Here is a 21946-nt window from a genome sequence, read left to right as displayed (position 1 = left end):
AACAGTAGGAGAACTAAAGGAGAGAACCCTATCATCAGTAGGAAGCTTGTTTCTGAGGGCTCTCCACAGGCAAAAGGACCACTTGAAGGGGATCTTTTTATGCCAAGTCATTTTATTGGAGAAGTTAGGTTGTTTCCTTTTCCTGATCACATCCCATGCAGAAGCACATGTGAACTTACCATTTGCATTAGGAGTCCAAATGGCTTCATCAGGAGTGTTGATATTGAAGAAGATGGGAGTTTGCATTATTTGAGGAATGAGTAGAGCAGGGGCAAGCTCATTGAGTTTTTGAATGTTCTAGTTACCCTCAGCCCAAAAATTGCAGACTCGGACATTCCCAGGTCTACCACCTTCATTTCTGTGTTGTTCTAATGGCCCAGAGCCCAACCAATTATCCCACCAGAAACTGCAATTACCTGGGTGTAGCCTCCACCTTATGTTCTTTTCTGCTTCCTTCTTATTAAACATCATTCTTTTCCATGCTTGAGATTGACCAGAATCCCATTTTTTGGAGATGGGATTGGATCTCTGACAATATTTGGCCTTTAGGAAACTACTCCACAGAGATTGAACAATTCTAAAGTGCCACCACTGCTTGAATTCCATAGATTTGCAGATGTCTGCAATAGTTCTGAAGCCCAGACCTCCTTTTTCAACTGGAAAGCACAGTTTTTGCCAAGAAGCCTAGTGGTATTTCATTCTGTTATTCTCCATGCCTAGAAAAAATTTACTGCAAGCTTCTCTATTTGTTTCTGGGCTGTTTTAGGAGGAGAGATAGCTGACAACAGGTGGATTGTCATGGATTGAAGAACATGTTTTATCAAGGTTGCCCTTCCCCCATGGGAAAGCATTTTGCCATGTCGATCTCTAATTCTCCCAACTATTTTGGATGTAAGGTTGTTGAAGTGAGATATTCTCAACCTGCCAATGTACAGAGGACATCCAAGGTAGGTTAGTGGGGATGTTTTCTTTGTGAAACCTGTGATTGATTGGACTCTTCTGATAGTAGACTGAAATGCACGAGGAGATGACATGAAGTGACTCTTGTGCCTATTGATTTGTTGACCAGATGTGTTTTCATAGTTGTTTAGAATCCACATGATCCTTTGCAGAGAAGACCTGCCCCCAGATGAGAATATTATGATGTCATCAACAAAACTAAGGTGATTAACTTGTGGACCATCCTTTCCATATAGAACCCATTGAAAAATTGACTGTGGTTGAGAGTATTAAGCATTCTAGAGAGCAGTTTAGCACCTATGATGAACAAGGAAGGGTCTAGAGGATCTCCTTGTTTTAGACCTCTAGAGGAGTGGAAGAAACCAAACCTTGTGCCATTGACTATGACTGAGTACCAGTTATTGGACATGGTCCTCCAAATCATGTCAATAACCATCTCACAGAAGCCCATTCTTCTTAACATTATGCAAGTGTAGCTCCTTGACACCCTGTCATAAGCCTTGGCCATGTCTAGCTTGATGACAATATTAGAGCCTTCATTTGGCTTCTTGATACCATGAACTATCTCTTGTGCCAGCATGATGTTCTTTGAGATATTTCTACCTTTAACAAAGCCAAACTGATTTGCTGATATTATTCTAGGGAGGATAGGAGCTAGTCTAGAGCAAATGACTTTGGAGATGATCTTGTTGATGAAATTGCTTAGATTGATGGGTCTAAATTCAGTTAAAGAGTTGGGAAATTCCACCTTGGGCAATAGCACTAGACATGCACTGGTCATATACTTTGGCATGCTACATCCTCCAAAGAAATCTAGGACAACATTCAACATGTTAGCTTGATGATGTCCCAGAAGATTGGTAGAACTTGCCATTGAAGCCATCTGGCCCTACAACACTGGTGGGGTTCATGGAGAAGACAACCTCTTTGAGTTCAAACATGGTAGGATCTGCTAAAAGGATGTCATTATCATCCTGAGTGATCATTAAAGGAATGCAAGAGAGCAGATCCTCTTTAATGGTTCCTACCGGATTAGAGAGAAGGCTTTGGTCGTAATCACATGCAGCATTACCAATAGCCTCATCACCTTGGATCCATTCTCCTTCTTCATCCTTGATCTTGTGAATATATAGCTTTCTTCTTCTGCCTCTGATTAAGCCATGGAAATATTTAGAGTTGGCATCTCCTTCTTTGAACCATTGCAATTGAGTTTTCTGCTTTAGAATGCTCTCCTTCAACTTCATATATTTGATGTACTGGGCTTTAATTTCATGAAGAGCTGCTCTGTCAGATTCTTCATTAGTCTCAGCCCAAGTCATCTCTACTGCCTTAACTTGTTGTTCATAATCTTTTGATTTTTGGAAGATATCACCATATTCCTATCTTGACAACCTGCTCAGACCATTAGCAAGTGCCTTAAGCTTCTGATAGAATATCCACATTGCTTCTCCATTCACATCTTTGTCCCAGATCTCTTGAACAAAAGGTTTGAACTTGACATTGTCAACCCAACAATTCAGGAATCTGAAATACTTCTTGCCATTTTCATTCCTCACATTGATTTCCATTAGGAGGGGGGTGTGATCTGAACCAGCTGAAGCTAGGTGAGAGACAGTAGTAGTAGGGAAAGTAGCTAGCAATTGATCATTAACCAGGCCTCTGTCTAGCCTCTTCCATACAATAGAACACTGCCCTCTACCATTGGACCAGGTGCATTTAGGACCGTAGAAACCTAAGTCCACCAAACCACAGTCCTCCATCATGCGTAGGAAATCTATACTTTTGCTCATTTGATAGGGAATGTCCCTATCTTTTTCTCCACGGAAGCAATTACATTGAAATCACAAATCACACACCAGGGATTGTCATAGCTGACAGATTTTAGTCTAAGAGCATCCTACAGTGGTCTTCTCAATGCTGGCTTGCATTTGGCATAGACTACTGTGATGTAGAATATGTTGTCATTTTTCAACATGTCTCATTTGTAGGGTCAGTTGTTGTTCATACTGTTCCACACCTGATGCAGTGAATTCTTTGTCCCAAATCACCTAGATTTTGTCATTAACATTGGAGGCAGCATGATGCATGGAAAGTTGGAGTTTGAAGAGGTTAATATGAGAGTTGTAAAGGAAAGGTTCCAGGATAGCAATGAAGGAAAGCTTGTGGATATGTTTCAGGATTTTGAGCCTTTCAATAGCTTCAGAGGTCCTACCGCCTCTTGCATTCCAAATGATTGTACTAATCATTGGAAGGAGGATTTTAGGTTGTGTTTTGGTGGGACACTGCTACTTCTACTTCTAGCAGCTCTGCACCTGGTTATCCTTGGTGAGGGACTCTTTCTGGATGAAAGTGTTGCAGGATCAACATTTTCCTGGTTTGAATTTCCATTCACTACAACAATCAAGAGTTCATAGTGTTGTTCCTTTTCAAGATCTTCTTCACTAGAATCATTGTAAACATCTTGTTCCCCAATTATGTCATCCTCAGATTCAATTGGTCTGTACTCATCTTGCTGTGGAGTATATCTGTTGAGAGGACATTCATCTAGAACCATTTCTAAAAGGATGCAAGTGGTTTTTTCTGTGGGTGCTGGTAAGAACAGAAGTGGCTTTGTGTATTTTGGATGTGAGGTTCTTATCATTGGTGGGTAGATCTGATTCATTCCCATCTGAGGTTGGTTCTTTATTGGATAACAAAGGTTGGGAAAGGGAAGGATTTACTATTACTGAGTTCCTGTAAACAGGGGATTCCACTGTTGCTTTAGGGTCAGGCTTGAATCTTTGCTGGATTGTAGGGCTCGAAAACTGGGTATCATCAGGTGGTTCATTTATACCGATTCCTGCATTTTTGTCCTCATAGCTTTCCTCTTTTTCTGACTGGGTTTTTTTTTCTGAGACTGGACTTGAAAATCAGCTGCAACTTTGGCTTTTCCTTTGAGCAGGGCTTTCATTTGTGCAGAGTGATCTTCTTCAGAGCTGAAGGACTCTGAATCCTCCTCAACAATCACATTTTCAGAATTCTGGGCTTTTTGTTTGCCTGAATTGGAGACTGGGGTAGCAGGGTTGAATGATCAAGCCTATGGTCATTCAAGCACACTCATGCAAAACATGAGGAAACTCTTCCCCATTTGGTACCCCTTCTTGTATATCTATAGGTTTCTCCTGACAATTCTCCTTTTCTCCTTTAGCTACACCAGAGTAAGAAACATCCGGGGGGGGGGGGGGAAATCAGGGGAATGGGATGATTCTGAGCTCCAGAATCTACACTCCTCTCCAGTTGAGTTGGAGGATTGATAGGAGGCATACCTGGTGGTTGTGATGACTGTGTGACCTGTTGTTCAGTTTCATTTGGTATGGCCTGCTGCTGTTGAGTATTTGGTTGTTTTGGCATATAAACTTGTTGCTGTCTCTTGCTTTGGGTGGTACCTTTAAAGTTCTTTTTCTTTTGAGTCTGCCATTCCTCTTCTGTGATCTCAGCTACAACACTGTGATGTTCTGCTACCTTTTGCTGTTCTGCTGTCATATGGTTTTTCCTTTGATCTTGTGCATCTGATTTTGGTATTCCCCCTTGTTCCTTCTTTTGGTTCTTGCTTGTTCCTGCTTCATCTTTGGACTTCTTTTGATTGGTGGCACGAGAATCACTTGTTTCAACAGCCTCTTCCTCCTTTTTCTTCTTCTTTCAATCTGATTTCACAAGTGTATTGAGAATGGCCCAAATGCCTGCAGTGACTACAGTAGGCAAGCACATTATCATATTGGACCTCCAGCCATTCTCCATCACCATTCTCATCTTGATCCTCATCATAGCTAAGCCTAACATGATGAAGTCTTTCTTTGGTAAGGTCAACTTGAATCTTTACCTTGGCGACACTTCCCCTTGTTTTCTGAAAGGAAGCCAAATCCAGATAAAGTACCAATAGGTGACAGTAATGGTGTAAGTATTTCCATGTAATACAAGTGCCATGGTAACTCCAGGATAACCACCCATATTGGCACAATGGGTGAATCTTCATTTGGCTTGAATGCAAGAGACCATGCTTCCAATATCATCATTTGACCTTGGATGTACATATATTGTTTGGCCCATATAGTGGAATGATCATACTCATTATCCAGGTCAATGTACACAGTCCTAATATTGAAAGGAGCTATCTTGACTGCACCTCTAAGCTCAGTTTGGCAATGAAGCTTCTTCTAGTGACTTCCATTCTAGGCATTGTATTGGAGAACTTGCCTACTACTGTGAATTTGCACCTGTTAGCAAATCTCACCATGTAGTCATCCCTTTTGAATATTACTGCAGGTTGGCCTTGTTTGGTAGTTATCTTTGGAGGGGTAAATGTTATGGGTTCAATCTCAACCTCATGCCCAGATCTGAGCCTTGTGACATAAGAGTGAGTGACAGTAGGAGGTGGTGGTGGTGTACTGACAACTGGTTTATTTTTATTGGAAGGTTTACTCACTTGTGGGGTGGGATTGATAACTGGTGTATTCTGTTTGCTAGACTGGCTAGCTGGTGAGCTATTTTTTGCAGGGGGTTTCTGGATTTTCTTGAAGTTGTTTGGTCTATCAAAGTTGGAGGAAATATTTACCGGGGCATTGGCATTAGGGATGGGATTTAGGTTGGTTTGGTTCTTAAGCTTTTGGGTGGCTTGATCCTCAGTTTTGATAGCCTGCTTCACAGATGAGGGGACAACAACTGGGGTGGGACAATTGACATTTTGAATTGTTTCTGAAGCAACACCTGTTCCAGTACCTTCATTACCATTTACAGGAGCTTGAGGAGTAGTTTTCAAGGCCATTTGAGTCCCTTGTAACACTGATCCACCAATGCCTGCTGCCTGCAATTCTGATGAAGTAACCAATGGTTGGCCATTGATTTTTTGGGTTAGGTCTTGTGAATTCTTTTGACGAGTAACTTCCTGATGCTCTTGTGATGCTTGTACCGCAGTTTGAACTCCCATTTGAGCATCAAAGGTTGCCTTGGCATTTTGTCGAACACCTGTGGAAGTTAGTGCTACAGAATCACCTTTTTGAATATTCGAGCAGATTGGCTTGATGAAAATTTGATTTGGAGGGTGGGAAACACTCTCCTGATGAGCAGGAACCGTTTGGCATTGGTTTTGAAGCAATTGGTTCACCGGAACACCATGGCCGACCAACTGGTGAAGTTCTGGTTTGTCAATTGATCATGGTGATCAATTGACTTGTTAACTTGACTTAAAACTTTGTGTACCTGTTACTTAGATGATGTTAAAGCATTTCCAATTGATTGTTGTGGACAAATTGGCCCAGAGAAGAGGGGGTCATTTCGTCGAACACTTGGAGAGTCCAGACTGCCTGTGATGGAGGATTGCAAATTGGAGCAATGGGTTGATACCCATGTGAAATTGGTGATTCTAACATGTTCTCCTCATCAAGATGAGCATTTTGGTACCTTTCTTTTTTATTTTGAACAGCAGGAACTCCATTTTCGGCCACCTCTGTGTCGCCGGCGATTTGCAAGTGATCGTTGTTGGTGATTCCCACGGTGGAATCACCTGAATTTTGGTGAGGAGATGCGCCTTGGTGTGGAGAACAATCTCCACGATTTACAATTTCTATATTTGATCCAGAATTGATGAGGGAATTTTTTGGAGCTCCCAGGCGACTGCGTGCTACAGTGATCGCCACACCCTTTCTTTGATTCGTAGTAGCCGGGGAATTGTTTGGATAATCTGCTTTGGGGGGGGTTGTGCGCCTTGTTAAGGCGCTTCTTTGGCGACTGGTTCGGTGGATTTTCACCGGTGGACAGCGAGAACCGTCCATTTTTGTTGGAACAGGCACTGTAGCGAAAAATCGCCCTGTACGGAGAGAAAACAGATTTTTTGCGGCGCTGTTGGCAAATGAGGTGGGGATGGGCAGACTATTTAACATCTCATTTCGATGGGTTTGGTTATTATATCACATTTGTAGTTAAATAGCTCGATTTTGGGTGATTTGGAGGGGATTTCATGATTTGGATTGGGGTAAGTATTTTTTACTCGAATTTGTTATATTCTAAGATACTATAGTTGTTTTTAGCATTTAATTGGTGAAATTAAGTGAAAAAATTGGGGATTTTTGTGGAAAATTTTTTTAGATGAAATTTGATGATTCGAAGGTCGATTTGAGCTCGGATCTGGATAAAATTGGTATGGTTGGACTCGCATTTGAATGGGTGTTCAAAATTTGTGAATTTTGTCGAGTTCTAAGGTGCAAGTCTGGGGTTGAATTTTTGATTTTGATAAAGATCAAAGAATTATTGTTTGGGATTGTTTCCTATGGCATTATTTGATGATATTAGGTTGTTTGTGACTAGATTCGAGTTGTTCGAAGGCCGATTCGCGTGCGAAGGGCTTTTTGGAGTATTGATTCGTGCTTTGAGGTAAGTAACATATTTAAATTTTGATTTGAGGGTAATTATCCCCAAGGATAATATATTTGAGATGTTTTGGGGGTGAAACACATGCTAGGTGACGAGCGTTTGTGCGTGCACCAATGTATTCATAGTCTGGGTAGATTCTAGACTATCATAGGATTTGTTTGCTATCATGCCTCATTATATCTGTGTTTTCTTTACTTGATTGATTATTTGAGCTATGATTCATGTTATAAATCATGTCTAGGCTATGTACTTATTGGTTGAGACATGGTAGGTCTATTCCTGCTATTTTGAGCTATTTGCCTTAATTGTACACATATTCTCAGTCATGACACTATATCCGTGTATGATATCTCCATCTTAGTGTTTTCTTATTTTGATTTTCTCACATGTTTTTGATGCCTCATATGTGTAACACTATTGAACTGAGTACTGTTAGAGGTGTTTAACTGATACTTGAGCAGTTGATGACTAAGTTGGGCCATAGAGCCGATGTGATATTGATTTTGAGGTGACATGTGCGCCAGACCAATATTGGGCTAATTAGTACTTCTTAGGGCGACGCATGTACTAGGACCCATTATTGGGCTTTGTGATATTCATTAGCGCTTGGGTCAGCATCCGCCCTCTGGAGTCTGATATAATAGTGAGCGCAGGCACAATAATTATACGTGCTTTGATGAGGGGCATTATGCCAGGCACCCGTACAGTGCTGAGAGTAGTTGTATGATGGTGAGGGGCATTGTGCGAAGCACCGTGAGCGCGCTGAGTGTGGTTAATCTTGATGGTTTCACCGTGATAATATTGACTTGACATGTGTACTGACATGTAGGCATAGAGATGTACTTTCATCATGCTAACTGGTAAATAAATTGTTTTATCCGTGTTGAGCTTTAACTATTATGGTTGGAAAGCATCTGTAAGTTTATGTAACGTGAATGAACTGAACATGATATTATTGAGTTATTTACTTATACCGTTCCTTATATCCCGAGTGTTTACTTATTATTGATATTGTTCACTGACTGTTTCTTCTGAGCTCGTCACTGCTTTCCGCCCAAGGTTAGGTTGTTACTTATTGAGTACATGGGGACGGTTGTATTCATACTATACTCTGCACTTTGTGTGCATATACAGGTACTCCTAGATGCGGCGATCTCTAGTGTTGTGTTGGTACTATCTTTTGGGAGACTATGAGGTAGCTGCTATGTCGTTCGCAGACCTTGAAGTTCTCTTTTGTTTATTTTTGTTGTTTTTGTTCTATTGTTCAGACAGTTGTATTGAGGATGTGACATTGTATTTTGATATTCAGTAGTGCTCATATAATCGTTGACACCAGATTCTTGGGATGGTTGTAGTAGTGTTATCATTGTTCTATATTTCACGATATTTCTGTTGTTAAGATTATCACTTTCTATTTATTAATTTTATTGATATTGAGAATTTGTTGGCTTGCCTAGCAAGTAGTATTTGACGCCATCACGGCTCCAGTGGAAGTTTGGGTCGTGACAAGTTGGTATCAGATCACTAGGTTGCCTAGGTCTCACGAGTCATGAGCTAGTTTAATAGAGTCTTGGGATCAGTACGGAGACGTTTGTACTTATCTTCGAGAGCCTACCGAACTATTAGGAAATTTCACTTTCTTGTATCCTTTTTGTGTGGATTTGTTAACTCCGAAGTCTGAACATTTACTCTTCTATTCTCTCACATATGGTAAAGACACATTTTGCCGATCAGGCACCAGTACAACCAGTCAGGGCCGCGAGAGGCCACGGCTGAGGCAGAGGCCGAGTTTGGATTCACGCACTACAGCTAGAGCAGCACTTGTGGAGTCACCAGTTGCTTTAGTGGAGGAGCAGGTTCCACATACTATTGAGCCGGTGGGACCAGCTCAGACACTGGCGGTACCTATTGTCAAATTGGGTCTTCCGGAGGCTATGACTCAGATTTTGAGTGTGTGCACGAGCTTGGCTCAGGTGGTTACGATTCCGGATGCACTAGCTACCTCACTCGTTGGGGTAGGAGCCCAGACTCCCATCGTCCATATACTAGAGCAGCTAGATCAGGGTTATGAGACACCATGGGTGTTACCAGTCCAGCAGTTATTACTGCTCGGGCCAAGGTTGTTCCACCTATGACTGATGAGGAGTAGAAGATGTTGGAGAGATTTAGGAAGCTTGATCTGCTCGAGTTCAGTGGAAGAGAGTCAGAGGATGCTCAGGATATTCTGGACCAATGTCATCAGATTCTTCGCACCGTGGGCATTGTGGATATTAGTGGAGTTGCTTTCACTACCTTTCAGTTGAAAAGAGCAGCCTACATATGGTGTCAGACTTTTGAGTAGGGCAGGCCAGCTGACGCAGCACTACTTACCTAACCTGAGTTCTCAGTTCTCTTCTTGGAGAAGTTTGTTCCACGGACTCGCAGAAAGGATCTGCTTAGCAGCTACCCTAGGGTGATATGAATGTGACTCAATATGAGATGAGATTCACAGATTTAACACGTCATGCCATATGGTTGGTTCCTACCGAGAGAGAGAGAGAGAGAGAGAGAGAGAGAGAGAGAGAGAGGAATAGGAGGTTCATTGATGGCCTCAATTATGGACTACGTTACAGTTTGGATCGAGAGGTCGAGATGGCTGCTATGTTTGACCACGTGGTCGAGGTTTCTAGGCTTTTGGAGCAAGTTCTCAGGCTTGAGCGCGAGGAGCAGGAGGGAAAGAGGCCCCATGGTTTAGGTGGTTTTAGTGATACCTTGTTTGGAGTAGTAGAGTTCCGTTACATCACAGCAGAGGCTGTCCTTTCAAGCCCGCTCAGGCGGCTCATCAGTTAGCCACAGTTCATACAATGCTCATCCGGCTCAGTCACCACACAATTCACTCCCAGCTCAGAGCTCTTACCGTGCTCCATCATTTCATGATTATTTAGTACCAGCTTCTTTTAGTGGTTACTCCAGTTCACGAGGTATGATTCAGGCCCCGTAACCATTTTCGGGTTGAGGTTGCTATGAGTGTGGAGAGTTGGGGCATGTGAGGAAGTATTGCGGTAGTTATTACAGAGATCCAGTCATTAGGGAGGCCAGACTATGGCTCCCGCACCAGTTGCTACACCACTCGCTCAGCCAGCTCAAAGTGGAGGTTGTACGGGTCGATGTCGCCCTAGAGGGGGATGCCAGTCTGATGGTGGTCAGGCCCATTTCTATGCTTTTTCTACTAGACTAGAGGTAGATGCTTCTGATGTCGTGTCACGTTTATGTTTCTGTGTGCCACAAAGATGCTTTAGTGTTATTTGACCCTGGTTCCATTTATTCATATGTGTCATCATACTTTGCTCGTTATTTGAACATGCCTTATGATTCTTTAGTTATGCATGTTCATGTATCTACACCAGTGGGAGATTCTATTATGATAGATAGGTTATATCGGTCATATGTGGTGACTATTGGGGGTTATGAGACGAGGTTTCATCTCTTATTGCTCAACACGGTAGATTTTGACGTGATTTTTGGCATGGATTGGTTGTCATATCATGGCATTCTTGATTGTCATGCTAAGACCGTGATGTTGGCGATGTCGAGTTGCTGAGGTTGGAGTGGAGAGGCTTCCTAGTTCTTGTTCCTAGTAGAGTGATTTCATATTTGAAGGCTCAACGAATGATTGAGAGGAGTGTTTGGCATATCTGGCCTTCGTGAGGGATGTTATTGTTGGTACTCCTACTGTTGAGTTAATTTCGGTAGTGAGGGATTTTCCAAATGTATTTCCTGCAGACCTGTAAGGCATGCCATCGATGGGGATATTAATTTTGGTATTGACTTGGTGCTGGGCACTCAGCCTATCTCTATTCCACCGTATCACATTGCACATGTAGAGTTGAAGGAATAGTCACAGGAGCTACTTGATAAGGGTTTCATCAGGCCTAGTGTGTCACCTTGGGCTGCACCAGTTCTATTTGTGATGAAGAAGGATGGTACTATGAGGATGTGCATTGACTACATGTAGCTAAACAAAGTTATAGTCAAGAACAAGTACCCAGTACCGCGTATTGATGATTTGTTTGAGCAGCTTCAAGGTGCTAGAGTGTTCTCAAATATTGATTTGAGATTGAGGTACCATCAGTTGAAGATCTGGAATTTAAATATTCCAACGACGGCATTCAGGACTCGCTATGGTCACTTTGAGTTTCTGGTGATGTCTTTTGGGCTGACCATTGCCCCAACCACTTTTATGCGCTTGATGAACAACGTATTTCAACCTTATCTTGATTCCTTTTTCATAGTTTTATCGATGATATATTAGTGTATTCACGCAGCTAGGAGGTTCATGAGCAATAATTGAGGATCGTGCTCCAGACATTGAGGGAGAAGAGCTATATGCTAAATTCTCCAAATGCGAGTTTTGGCTTGATTTAGTAGAATTCTTGGGCCACATGGTGTCCAGTGAGGGGATTAAGAAAGATCCGAAGAATATTGAGGTAGTTGAGAGTTGTCCCAAACCGTCTTCTGCAACTGAGATCCAGAGTTTCCTTGGTTTTGCCAGGTATTACCGCCGTTTTGTGTAAGGGTTTTCATATATAGCAGCCCCATTGACTAGATTGACCCAGAAGGGTGCCCCACTCAGGTGTTCTGACGAGTGTGAGGAGAGATTTTAGAAGCTCAAGATCGCTTTAACTACAACTTGAGTTCTGGTTTTTCCTTCGAGATTGGGTTCTTATTCCATCTGTTGTGATGCTTCAAGGATTGTCATTGGATATGTGTTGATGCAGGATGGTAGAGTTTTTCCTTATGCTTCGCGTCAATTGAAGCCCCATGGGAAGAACTACCTGGTACATGATTTGGAGTTGAAAGCCATTATTCACACGCTGAAGATTTGGAGGCATTATCTTTATGGTGTATCTTGTGAAGTGTTCGCGGATCACAGGAGTTCCTAGCAATTATTCAAGCAAAAGGATATGAACTTGAGGCAGCGAAGGTGGTTAGAGCTTCTAAAGGACTATGATATTACCGTTCTTTATCAGCGGGGAAAGGCCAATGTGGTGGCCGATGCTTTGAGTAGGAAGGTTGAGAGCATGGGGAGTCTTTCTTATATTCCAGTTGGGGAGAGAGCATTAGCATTGGATGTTCAGGCTTTGGTCAATCAGTTTGTGAGGTTGGATATTTTAAAGCCTAGTCGTGTTCTTGCATATGTAGTTTCACGATCTTCTTTGTTTAAGTGCATCAAGGTGCGTCAGTATGATGATCCCCACTTGCTTGTCCTGAAGGACACAGTGCAACACGGTGATGATAAGGAGGTTACTATTGGTTATGATGGGGTATTGAGGATACAGAGTCGGATCTATGTTCCAAATGTGGATGGGTTGCGAAAGCTGATACTTAAGGAGTCCTATAGTTCGCGGTATTCCATTCATCCGGTTGCCGCGAAGATGTATCATCATTTGAGGCAACACTATTGGTGGTGGAAAATGAAGAAGGATATTGTTAAGTATGTTGCTCAGTGTTTGACCTATTAGCAGGTGAAGTATGAGCACCAGAGACCCGGTGGGTTGCTTTAGAGCCTTCATATTCTTGAGTGGAAGTGGGATCATATCACTATGGATTTTGTAGTTGGACTACCATGAACCTTGAGCAGATTTGATGCAGTATGAGTTATTGCAGACAGACTGACCAAGTCTTCAAACTTCATTCCGGTCATGACTACTTACTTTTTGGAGTAGCTGGCTCAAATTTACATTCGTGAGATTGTTCGCGTTCATGGTGTGCCCATATTTATTATCTCGAATCGAGGCACTCAGTTCACATTGTATTTTTGGAGAGTGGTGCAATGAGAGTTGGGAACATAGGTCGAGCTAAGTACGACATTGCATCCCAAGACAGACAAGCAGTCTAAGGGCACTATTCAGATCTTGGAGGATAATTACGTGCCTGTGTTATTGATTTTGGGAGTTCATGAGATCAGTTTCTTCTGTTAGCAAAGTTCGACTACAACAACAACAACAACTATCAGTCGAGTATTAGATGGCTTCTTATGAGGCCTTATATGGGAGGCAGTGTCATTCTCCATTTGGTTGGTTTTAGCCTGGGGAGGCTAGATTGTTGGACATTGATTTGGTACAGGATGCTTTGGAGAAAGTGAAGTTGATCCGGGAGCGGCTTCGTACAACACAGTCCAGGCAGAAAAGTTATGCTGATAGGAGGGCTCGTGATATTGCATATATGGTAGGTGAGAAGATTCTACTCAGAGTTTGCCCACGAAGAGTGTGATGAGGTTCGGTAAGAAGGTCAAGTTGAACCCTAGGTATATTGGTCCTTTTGAGGTTTTTGAGAGGGTTGGAGAGGTGGCCTACAAACTTGCCTTGCCACCTATTCTATCGGGGGTTCACCCAGTGTTTCATGTTTTCATGCTTTGAAAGTATTATGGTGATCTGTCTCATGTTTTGGATTTCAGCACGGTGCAGTTAGATGGGGATTTTACTTATGATGTGGAGCTGCCATTTTGGATCGGCAGGTTCTGAAGTTGAGGTCAAAGAATATTGCATCGGTGAAGGTTCATGGGAGAGGTTAGCCGATCGAGGAGGCTACTTGGGAGATCGAGCAGGAGATGCGGAGCAGATATTCTCACCTTTTTGAGATTCCAGGTATGACTCTAGACCCGTTCGAGGACGAATGTTTATGATAGAATATATGAGTCCACCAAACTATATAGAGACCAGGTCCTATGTAGGTTTCCACAGATAATGCTAATGAAACAGTAAGTAAATGGAACAAGGAACTTTTACGTGGAAAAATCCCTGCTCAAGGGGATAAAAAACCACGACCTACACTGGTAGGATTTCAACTTCACTATGAGCAATCTTTTAGATTACAACCTATGCAATCTAGGAATACACCTATTACAAGCCACTTTGCAATACACCTATTACAAATACTTTAACTCATGACTAACTCTAGTCACGACACAAACACTAAAGGTTTATGGTTTACAGGGGGTTCCTAATTAAAGCTTCTAGATAAGCAAAGTAGGAATTACAATGAAGAATAATTACAAAGTTACAACTCAACTAAGGACATACATGATACTTGCTGTAGGAACTGGTCCGTAGTAGTATTGTACTTTGTTCTTGATGCACTTGAGAATTGAATGCTTGACAGATGAACGCTTGAAGTGATTGAATGAATTATCAAGTGTTCAAGTGATGTTTTCTTGTAATACTCTTTGTTAATACAACTTGGATGACAACACTTGAATGATGTAATCACTTGGTTGGTCAAAGGGGAGTGACTGCTATACTTTGCTGCACTGTTTGCGTGTACAGTGCAGGCAGTCACTTTCCAGCTGTAGACAGTTGACTTCGTACTACTGTCAGGGAAACACAAGTGGATCAGGTCCCTGTGTTAATTCTTTATCTTATGAAGTCATAGCAACTTACATTAGCTCGAGTCAGTTGATTGAGCTGTGTACCAAGTGTGTCAAGTCCCTTATCTGGTTCGTTGACAGTACGTTTGTTAGATCATCAAAAAATAAAGCTAAGGTATTGTAAACCCATCAATTTCTCCATTCTTGATGATGAAAAACTTAGAAATTGATAACCCATATGCAGAGCAAAATAAACCAGATGAAGTAATAGGAACTTCGCAAGTTCCCTTTGGCTTTATGCTTCTCCCTTAATCAGATCCCATGTTTCAATTATATTCCCCCTTTTGGCACCATTAAAAATACACAAGCAAGCAATCAGCATAAAGAAGTCTAGCCTAGCTAACTCATGCCACATATGCGCACACCATATGATAGAAAAGAGAAGCCCAGTAACATAAGCATTAATAGCAAAAGAGGAGAGCCTTCATTAATTTTTACAAAATATAATCCTTTTCCATTACAGCAACGGCAGATTTGGACCGTTAATAGCGGGAGCAGTACAAGTGAATTCCATCCATATCACAAAAAAGAAAAACAAAAACAACTACCATAGAGTCATCAAAACAGAAAAGATAAACTGGAAACTAGTCACTGGTCACCGGTGGTTTAGCCTAGGGGACACTAGAGGGAGAGGACTTAGAAGCTGCAGCAAGAGTGTTGAGAACGACATCTATTCGAGCATTTGCTGAAATTTGCTCTGCGAGCAGTTTCTTCTTCAGGTTCTCAACCTGTTGCCTGAGATCAACATTTTCTTTGGTCAAACGAGCAACCTCTGTATTTGACCCTGGTGCCTTTTGAGTCTGACTTAGCTGATTCTCTAGAATAGAATTCATTGCCTTCAACTTCCTAATCTCCTCAGTAGCACTATGGGCATTGATAAGCTGTGAGATCGTCGAAGTGCTTCCTACCCCTCCACATTTTCAACACATTCGCATTCCTCCAAAGTAGTTTGCGGGAAGGTCTGCTTCATGGTCCCCATGTTGTGCTGTCCCAAAGGCACATCAAATAACTTGAAGACATGCGTGAGAAGAAATCCATAGGGAAGACCATGATTTCCATCTTTGAAAGCTGCCACCTTTTGCATGTGCTCAATCATTATGGCTGGCAAATTAACAGATCGAAAACCATCCAGTGCTTCCATTAGATACGGATCAGACTTGGATGTTATAGACCTCCTCTCAGCACGAGGTAGCAGGACCTTGTTTACCAACTCAAATAGGAGCTGATACACAGGAAGCAAAGCTTTCTTATGCACTTGTTCCCTCCGATGGACTGCTCCCTCCTTTACTATAGCATGATTAAAGTTTGAGCGACAGACATAACAGAAGACATACCGTCAGCAGGAACCTTAAGTATGTCTCCAAGGAGAGCAGAGTCCATAACAATGTCAACTCCATTGACCAGGGCACAGATATGGTCAGATTCAGCAGTGAAGAGGTCAGCATAGAAACTTTGGACCTCATCCTCATAGACCTTGGGTACATCCACCTTGAACAGATGTCCCCACTATTGAAATCGACCATTTCAAGTATTTGCCTCATACTAGCCATCTCAGATATTTCTGGGTCAAATGTGCGACCCCACATAACTTTCTGGTATCTCAACCTTTCTTTACCAGACACACTTTCACGTTTCACTTTCTTCATAGAATCGGGTTCCTTCACATTCTCCAATTTTCTTTTACCAGACTTCACACTAGACTTACCCTTTCCACTTGATTTCACTAGAATATCCTCGTCAGACAGTGACTCTTCAGCCACCACTTGTTTCAACTTGTCACTACTGTTCACTGACTTTGTACTAGGCGTTCCGACACCTTCATCTGAAGCATTTTCAGCAGATTGCTTCTTTTTATGAGATCTCTTGACTATGGAACTTGGCTCCTCTGCAGCTTCCTCATCCACTTCCACTACAGGAATGTTCTTGTCACACACAACCTCTCCATTTTTCACCAGCCTCTTTTTCTTCTTCTTGCTAATCCTTTTACTCTTCTGCCAGACTCAAGAGCCTCTTTTTTCTGCAACCTTGTAGCAGGTCACTTAGGAGAGGGCTCAGGAGTGGCTACTGACCTCCTTCTGGCAATGAACACATCTAGAGCAATATTATCTTGATCTTCTTCATCACTGGACCTCATAGCAAGAAGAAACACTTCCAAGGGTCCAGCATCAAAGTGAAGAGAAGGAGCAGGGTCAAAACTGATTTGGGAAGAGGAGCCCTGACCTGTTTCCTCAGGAGAGGGGTCAAGTCCTTCAAGAGGGGTCCCAATAGTTTCTTTTGGTGCAGGTTGTTCAAAGAGCACCATTGTTCCTTCTCCCACCAATAGCCGAGTCTCTTTCCCCTGAGACTCAGGCATAGTAGAGGTGACTTCATACACTATTCCTTCAGCAGATATGGTGAACATGTTTTTATGGCCTCTCTCTCTTGAGATTCCATGGGAGACACAAAATCCGAGATGGGAGTATCTATAGACTGATTAGCACTAACCTCAGAGACCCTTTCTTCCTGTCGAGTCTCACTCTGTTCTCCATCTTTACTTTGTTCTTTGAGAATCTCAGGCGACAGAGAAGAGAAACTATCAATTTTGGGGATTTCGGAATTCTCAACACTTGGGGGGAGAATGTTGTCTGAGTGAGTGAAGAGATTGATAGAGGGTGAAGGAGAATCAGGTTTAGGAGTATCATTTTCAATAGTGGTGGAAGAGGGAATGGTGAGAGGTATTTCACTAGGAACGGAGGAGTCAAGGGTTTGCTCTAGAGTTTTCTCGGCTATGATGGGAATGATTGGTTGATCTTCATCCATGGTAGAGAATGAGTTTGAAAGTTCTGGAAGGGCTGAAGAAAAGAGAGAGAGAGAGAGAGAGAGAGAGAGTGAGAAGAGAGATGATCGTTCAAGGTGATGAGAGGGTTTTAACGAGAGAAGAGGCAATTATGAGGGAGAGTGAAACCAGTTTTGAAATGGCGGTAGATTTGTGGGGAGTTGCAACGTTTCAGAGGAAAGTGAAAGGATTTGAATGAAAAGACTTGTCATATAGGGTCTGAAAAGGTTGATGACATGGCACTCAATTTCTATTTATTTTTAAGATATGTATGAAAAAGCAGAAGACTACTAACCTGAGGTACAAGAACCAGGTTCTTGACAGGTCTTTCAAAAAATTCTCAACCCTCTTTCACCGCTCATGCAGTGCTTCTGCAACTTCTAATTTAGCTAAGTTAGACTTGGCTAGAAAACAATTTAGCTAATTTTACCTGAATGTGATTTTCATAGCTGAATGGTAGGAATCTAGTTCTCAATTAGGCTTTATTAGCCCCAGTTCCAGCCTATTTCTCTCAAAATGTTCTCTGCTCACGGCTTTAGTGAAGATATCTGCAATTTGATCCTCTGTGATGCAGAACTTCTTATAGATAAACCCCTTTTCCACATTGTCTCTGAGAAAGTGATGTCTCACATCAATGTGCTTGGTCCTTTTTTGCTGTACTGGATTTTTGGCCATGTTGAGTGCACTTATTTTATCACACAAAAGAGGCACACAATCAGTGTACACTCCAAAGTCTTCCAATTGTTGTTTGATCCATAGGAGTTGTGCACAGCATGAAGCTACAGCAACATATTCTGCTTCAGCTGTTGAAAAAGCTACTGAATTTTGCTTCCTCGTCCCCTCTGAAATAAGACACGATCCTAGGAAGTGAGCCATTCCAAATGTGCTTTTCCTGTCCACAAGATAACCTGCATAGTCAGCATCAGCATACCCATTAAGATTAAAATTATCACCTGAAGGGTAGTACAGAACCAGGTCCTGTGTTCCCTTAAGATATCTCAGAATTCTTTTGGCGGCCTTCAGATGAGATTCCTTGGGATTTGACTGAAATCTTGCACATAATCCCACACTGAAGACAATATCTGGCCTGCTAGCAGTAAGATAGAGAAGCGACCCAATAATGCCTCTATACATTGTTTGATAACAGGGGAGCCAGATTCATCCATGTCTAGTTGAGTGATAGTGGCAATGGGAGTGTCAATCACTTTTGATGCTTCCATATCAAATCTCTTTAGAAGCTCCTTGATGTATTTCTGCTGACTGATGAATGTACCCTTTGTGGACTGCTTCACTTGAAGACCCAAGAAGAAATTCAACTCATCCATCATGCTCATCTCAAACTCACTTCCCATGAGTTTTGCAAATTCCTCACACAATGAATCAGCTGTTGCCACAAAAATGTTACCATCAACATATACCAGAACGATGAGCAGGTTCCTCCCTTGTTTCTTTAGGAACAAGGTGTTGTCAATTTTTCCTCTTGTAAAACCATTTTCTAAGAGAAACTTTGACAACCTTTCATACCAAGCTCGAGGAGCCTGCTTCAACCCATACAGTGCCTTGTCCAATTTGAACACATATTTAGGGTGTTCATGACATTCAAAACCTGGAGGTTGCTTTACATACACTTCTTCCTTAAGGAAGCCATTCAGAAATGCACTTTTGACATCCATTTGGAACAGAGTGAATTCCATATGTGATGCAAAGGCAATGAGGATTATAATAGCTTCCATGCCAGCAACCGGAGCAAAAGTCTCATCATAATCAATTCCTTGCTCCTGATTGTAGCCTTGGACCACTAGCCTTGCTTTGTTCCTTGTAGTGTTTCCATGTTCATCAAGCTTATTCCTGAATACCCACCCGGTTCCTATGATGGATCGATCTGAGGGTCTAGGTACCAGGTGACATACGTTGTTCCTTTCAAACTGATGCATCTCATCTTGCATGGCTGTGATTCGGTCTGCATCTGTTAAGGCTTCCTTAATGTTTTTGGGTTCTATTTGGGAGAGGAATGCTGAGAAGGCAAGTGAATTTCTGGCTTTTGATATGGTTTGGACTCCTGAATCCAGAGGAGTAATTATGTTGTCAAGAGGATGGGAGCTTTTGTGTTTCTAGTTGGGCACTTGAGCTTCATTTGTAGAAGAGCTGGGTAACCCTGACTGATTCCCTTGTATCCTTCTTTCAGCTACCGGTGGAGTACTTTGAACTGCATCAACCACTCTTTCTTCAGCTTCGATGGTTGTAATTGTGGTACCTGGTTCCTCTCTGGCTGATGAGGAGAAGACTGCATTGTCTTCACTTAACTCATCATGTCTTCCTTTCCATTTGCCATATCAATGACTTCACCTGGAACCAACATAGGCACTCCATCTTGATCATCCATGATGCTTTTCTCATAGGAGAGGTAGGACTCGTCAAAGATAACGTGTACACTTTCCTCAACACACTGAGTCTGCTTGTTGTAAACCTTCTAGGCTTTACTCTGAGAAGAATATCCCAAAAAGATCACTTCATCACTCTTTGCATCAAATTTTCCAAGCTGATCGTTTCCATTGTTGAGAACATAACATTTGCACCTAAATGTTCTTAAGTGACTCAGCTTGGGCTTCCTTCCATTCATCACCTCATAGGGAGTTTTGTTCAAGAGAGACCTGATCATGCACCAGTTCACCAAGTAGCAGGTAGTGTTGACAGCTTCAGCCTAGAAGTTCTTAGCAATCCCACTATCGATCAACACTGTTCTTGCCATTTTTACAAGGATTATGTTCTTCCTTTCCACAACTCCATTTTGCTGTGGAGTTCTTGGGGCTGAGAAGTCACTGGTAATGCCATTCTCGTTACAGAATTCATCAAACTTAGCATTGTCAAATTCTGTTCCATGATCTGATCTAATGCATGCTACTTTTGACTCTATCCTCACTTGAATTTTCTTCACAAAGGCTACAAAAACTTCAAAGGTCTCATCTTTTGTTCTAAGGAACAGAGTCAAAGTGAATCTGGAATAATCATCCACTATCACAAAAATGTATCTTTTTCCTCCCCCGCTTTGCACTCTCATAGGACCACATAGATTCATATGAAGGAGATCAAGTGGTTTTGAGGTGCTGACATCCTTGTTTGGCTTGAATGAGGATTTCACATGCTTTCGTCTGGTACAAGCATCACAAACTTTGTGCTCCTTGAACTGTGACTTGGGCAGACCACGAACCAGGTCCTTTTGAACCAGCTTATTCAATAAAGAGAAGCTTGCATGCCCCAGTCTTGTATGCCACAGTTCATCATCATTATCAACTTCTTTCAAGCAACTCAGATCACCACTTTGTAGGGACACAAAATCAGCAACGTAGATATTCTTTTATCTTTTGGCCACAAGTACCACTTCACCAGTTACTAGATTTGTAGCTGTGCATATCTTTGACAAGAATGCCACCTTTTTTCCTTTATCACATATTTGAGAAATACTCAAGAGACTGTACTTAAGACCATTGACATAGTACACATTCTCAATTGAGTGAGAGAGTGATTTCCCAATCTTTCCAACTCCAAGAATGTACCCCTTTTTCCCATTACCAAAGGATACACTCCCTCATTGCAGGGCTTTTAGTGAAAGAAAATCCATGGAATTCCCAGTCATGTGCTTTGAGCATCCATTGTCCATGAACCATTGTTGACTGCTTCCTTTCACTGTTTCCTGCACAAGGAAACCAAGGGTTATATTTAGGAACCCAAGCAAGTTCGGGTCCCTTGTAATAAACAAGAGGATGAATAAGTGCTTTTCTAGTCCATGCAGGTAACATGCGCTTTTTATGGGTGGCACCTGGTCCTCTTTCAACACTTACTCTTTCAGCAAAAACATTGTTTTTCTGATGAGACTGAACCCTGGCTTGGCAATTTTCTTTGAAATGCCCATTGTTCCCACAGTGGGTACACAACCAATTATCAGGTATAATAACATACTTGCTATGAGGGTTACAAGGATTTCTCTCCCTTTGAAACCCTATTCACTGCATGTTTCCACCATTGTTAACGTATATGGAAGTAATAGCATCTGAGGACCAGGTCCACTTAAGAGACTTCTCAAGATCATTTTTTACTCTTTCCAATTCTGCTTGAAGTTGTCTGTTTTTCTCAAGTTCAACACATAAACTAGCTTTTACAGCATTTAACTTGTTTTCAAGCCTAATATGTGCTTCACTAGCAACTTCTTTTCCTTTCTCAGAATTTCCAGGCCTACATTCTGCTTTGAGTTCCTCTATTGTTTCCTTTATGTCTATAATCACAACTAAGAGTTCATATCTTTCTTGTCTAAGACTTTCTCCACTAAGTCATTCTTTTCTTTACTGAGATTTTCTATGGTTTCT

At 41.9% G+C, this 21946-nt stretch overlaps 2 protein-coding genes across 2 annotated transcripts; both read right to left on the bottom strand.

The window, feature by feature from the left end:
• Positions 1–297: 297 nt before the first annotated feature.
• On the bottom strand, positions 298–1792 carry LOC109217963. Its single transcript, XM_019382264.1, has 3 exons — positions 1329–1792; positions 732–1119; positions 298–684 (listed from the first exon to the last, which is right to left on the bottom strand). The coding sequence occupies exons 1-3, from the start codon at positions 1790–1792 to the stop codon at positions 298–300; spliced, it is 1239 nt and encodes a 412-aa protein (XP_019237809.1).
• Positions 1793–2339: 547 nt separating this feature from the next.
• LOC109217962 lies at positions 2340–2720 on the bottom strand. The gene has a single exon (XM_019382263.1). The coding sequence runs from the start codon at positions 2718–2720 to the stop codon at positions 2340–2342; it is 381 nt and encodes a 126-aa protein (XP_019237808.1).
• Between the last annotated feature and the right edge of the window lie 19226 nt (positions 2721–21946).

Source organism: Nicotiana attenuata, unplaced genomic scaffold (assembly GCF_001879085.1).
Source record: "Nicotiana attenuata strain UT unplaced genomic scaffold, NIATTr2, whole genome shotgun sequence".
Lineage (NCBI taxonomy): Eukaryota > Viridiplantae > Streptophyta > Magnoliopsida > Solanales > Solanaceae > Nicotiana > Nicotiana attenuata.
This window is presented reverse-complemented; position numbering and strand designations above follow the sequence as displayed.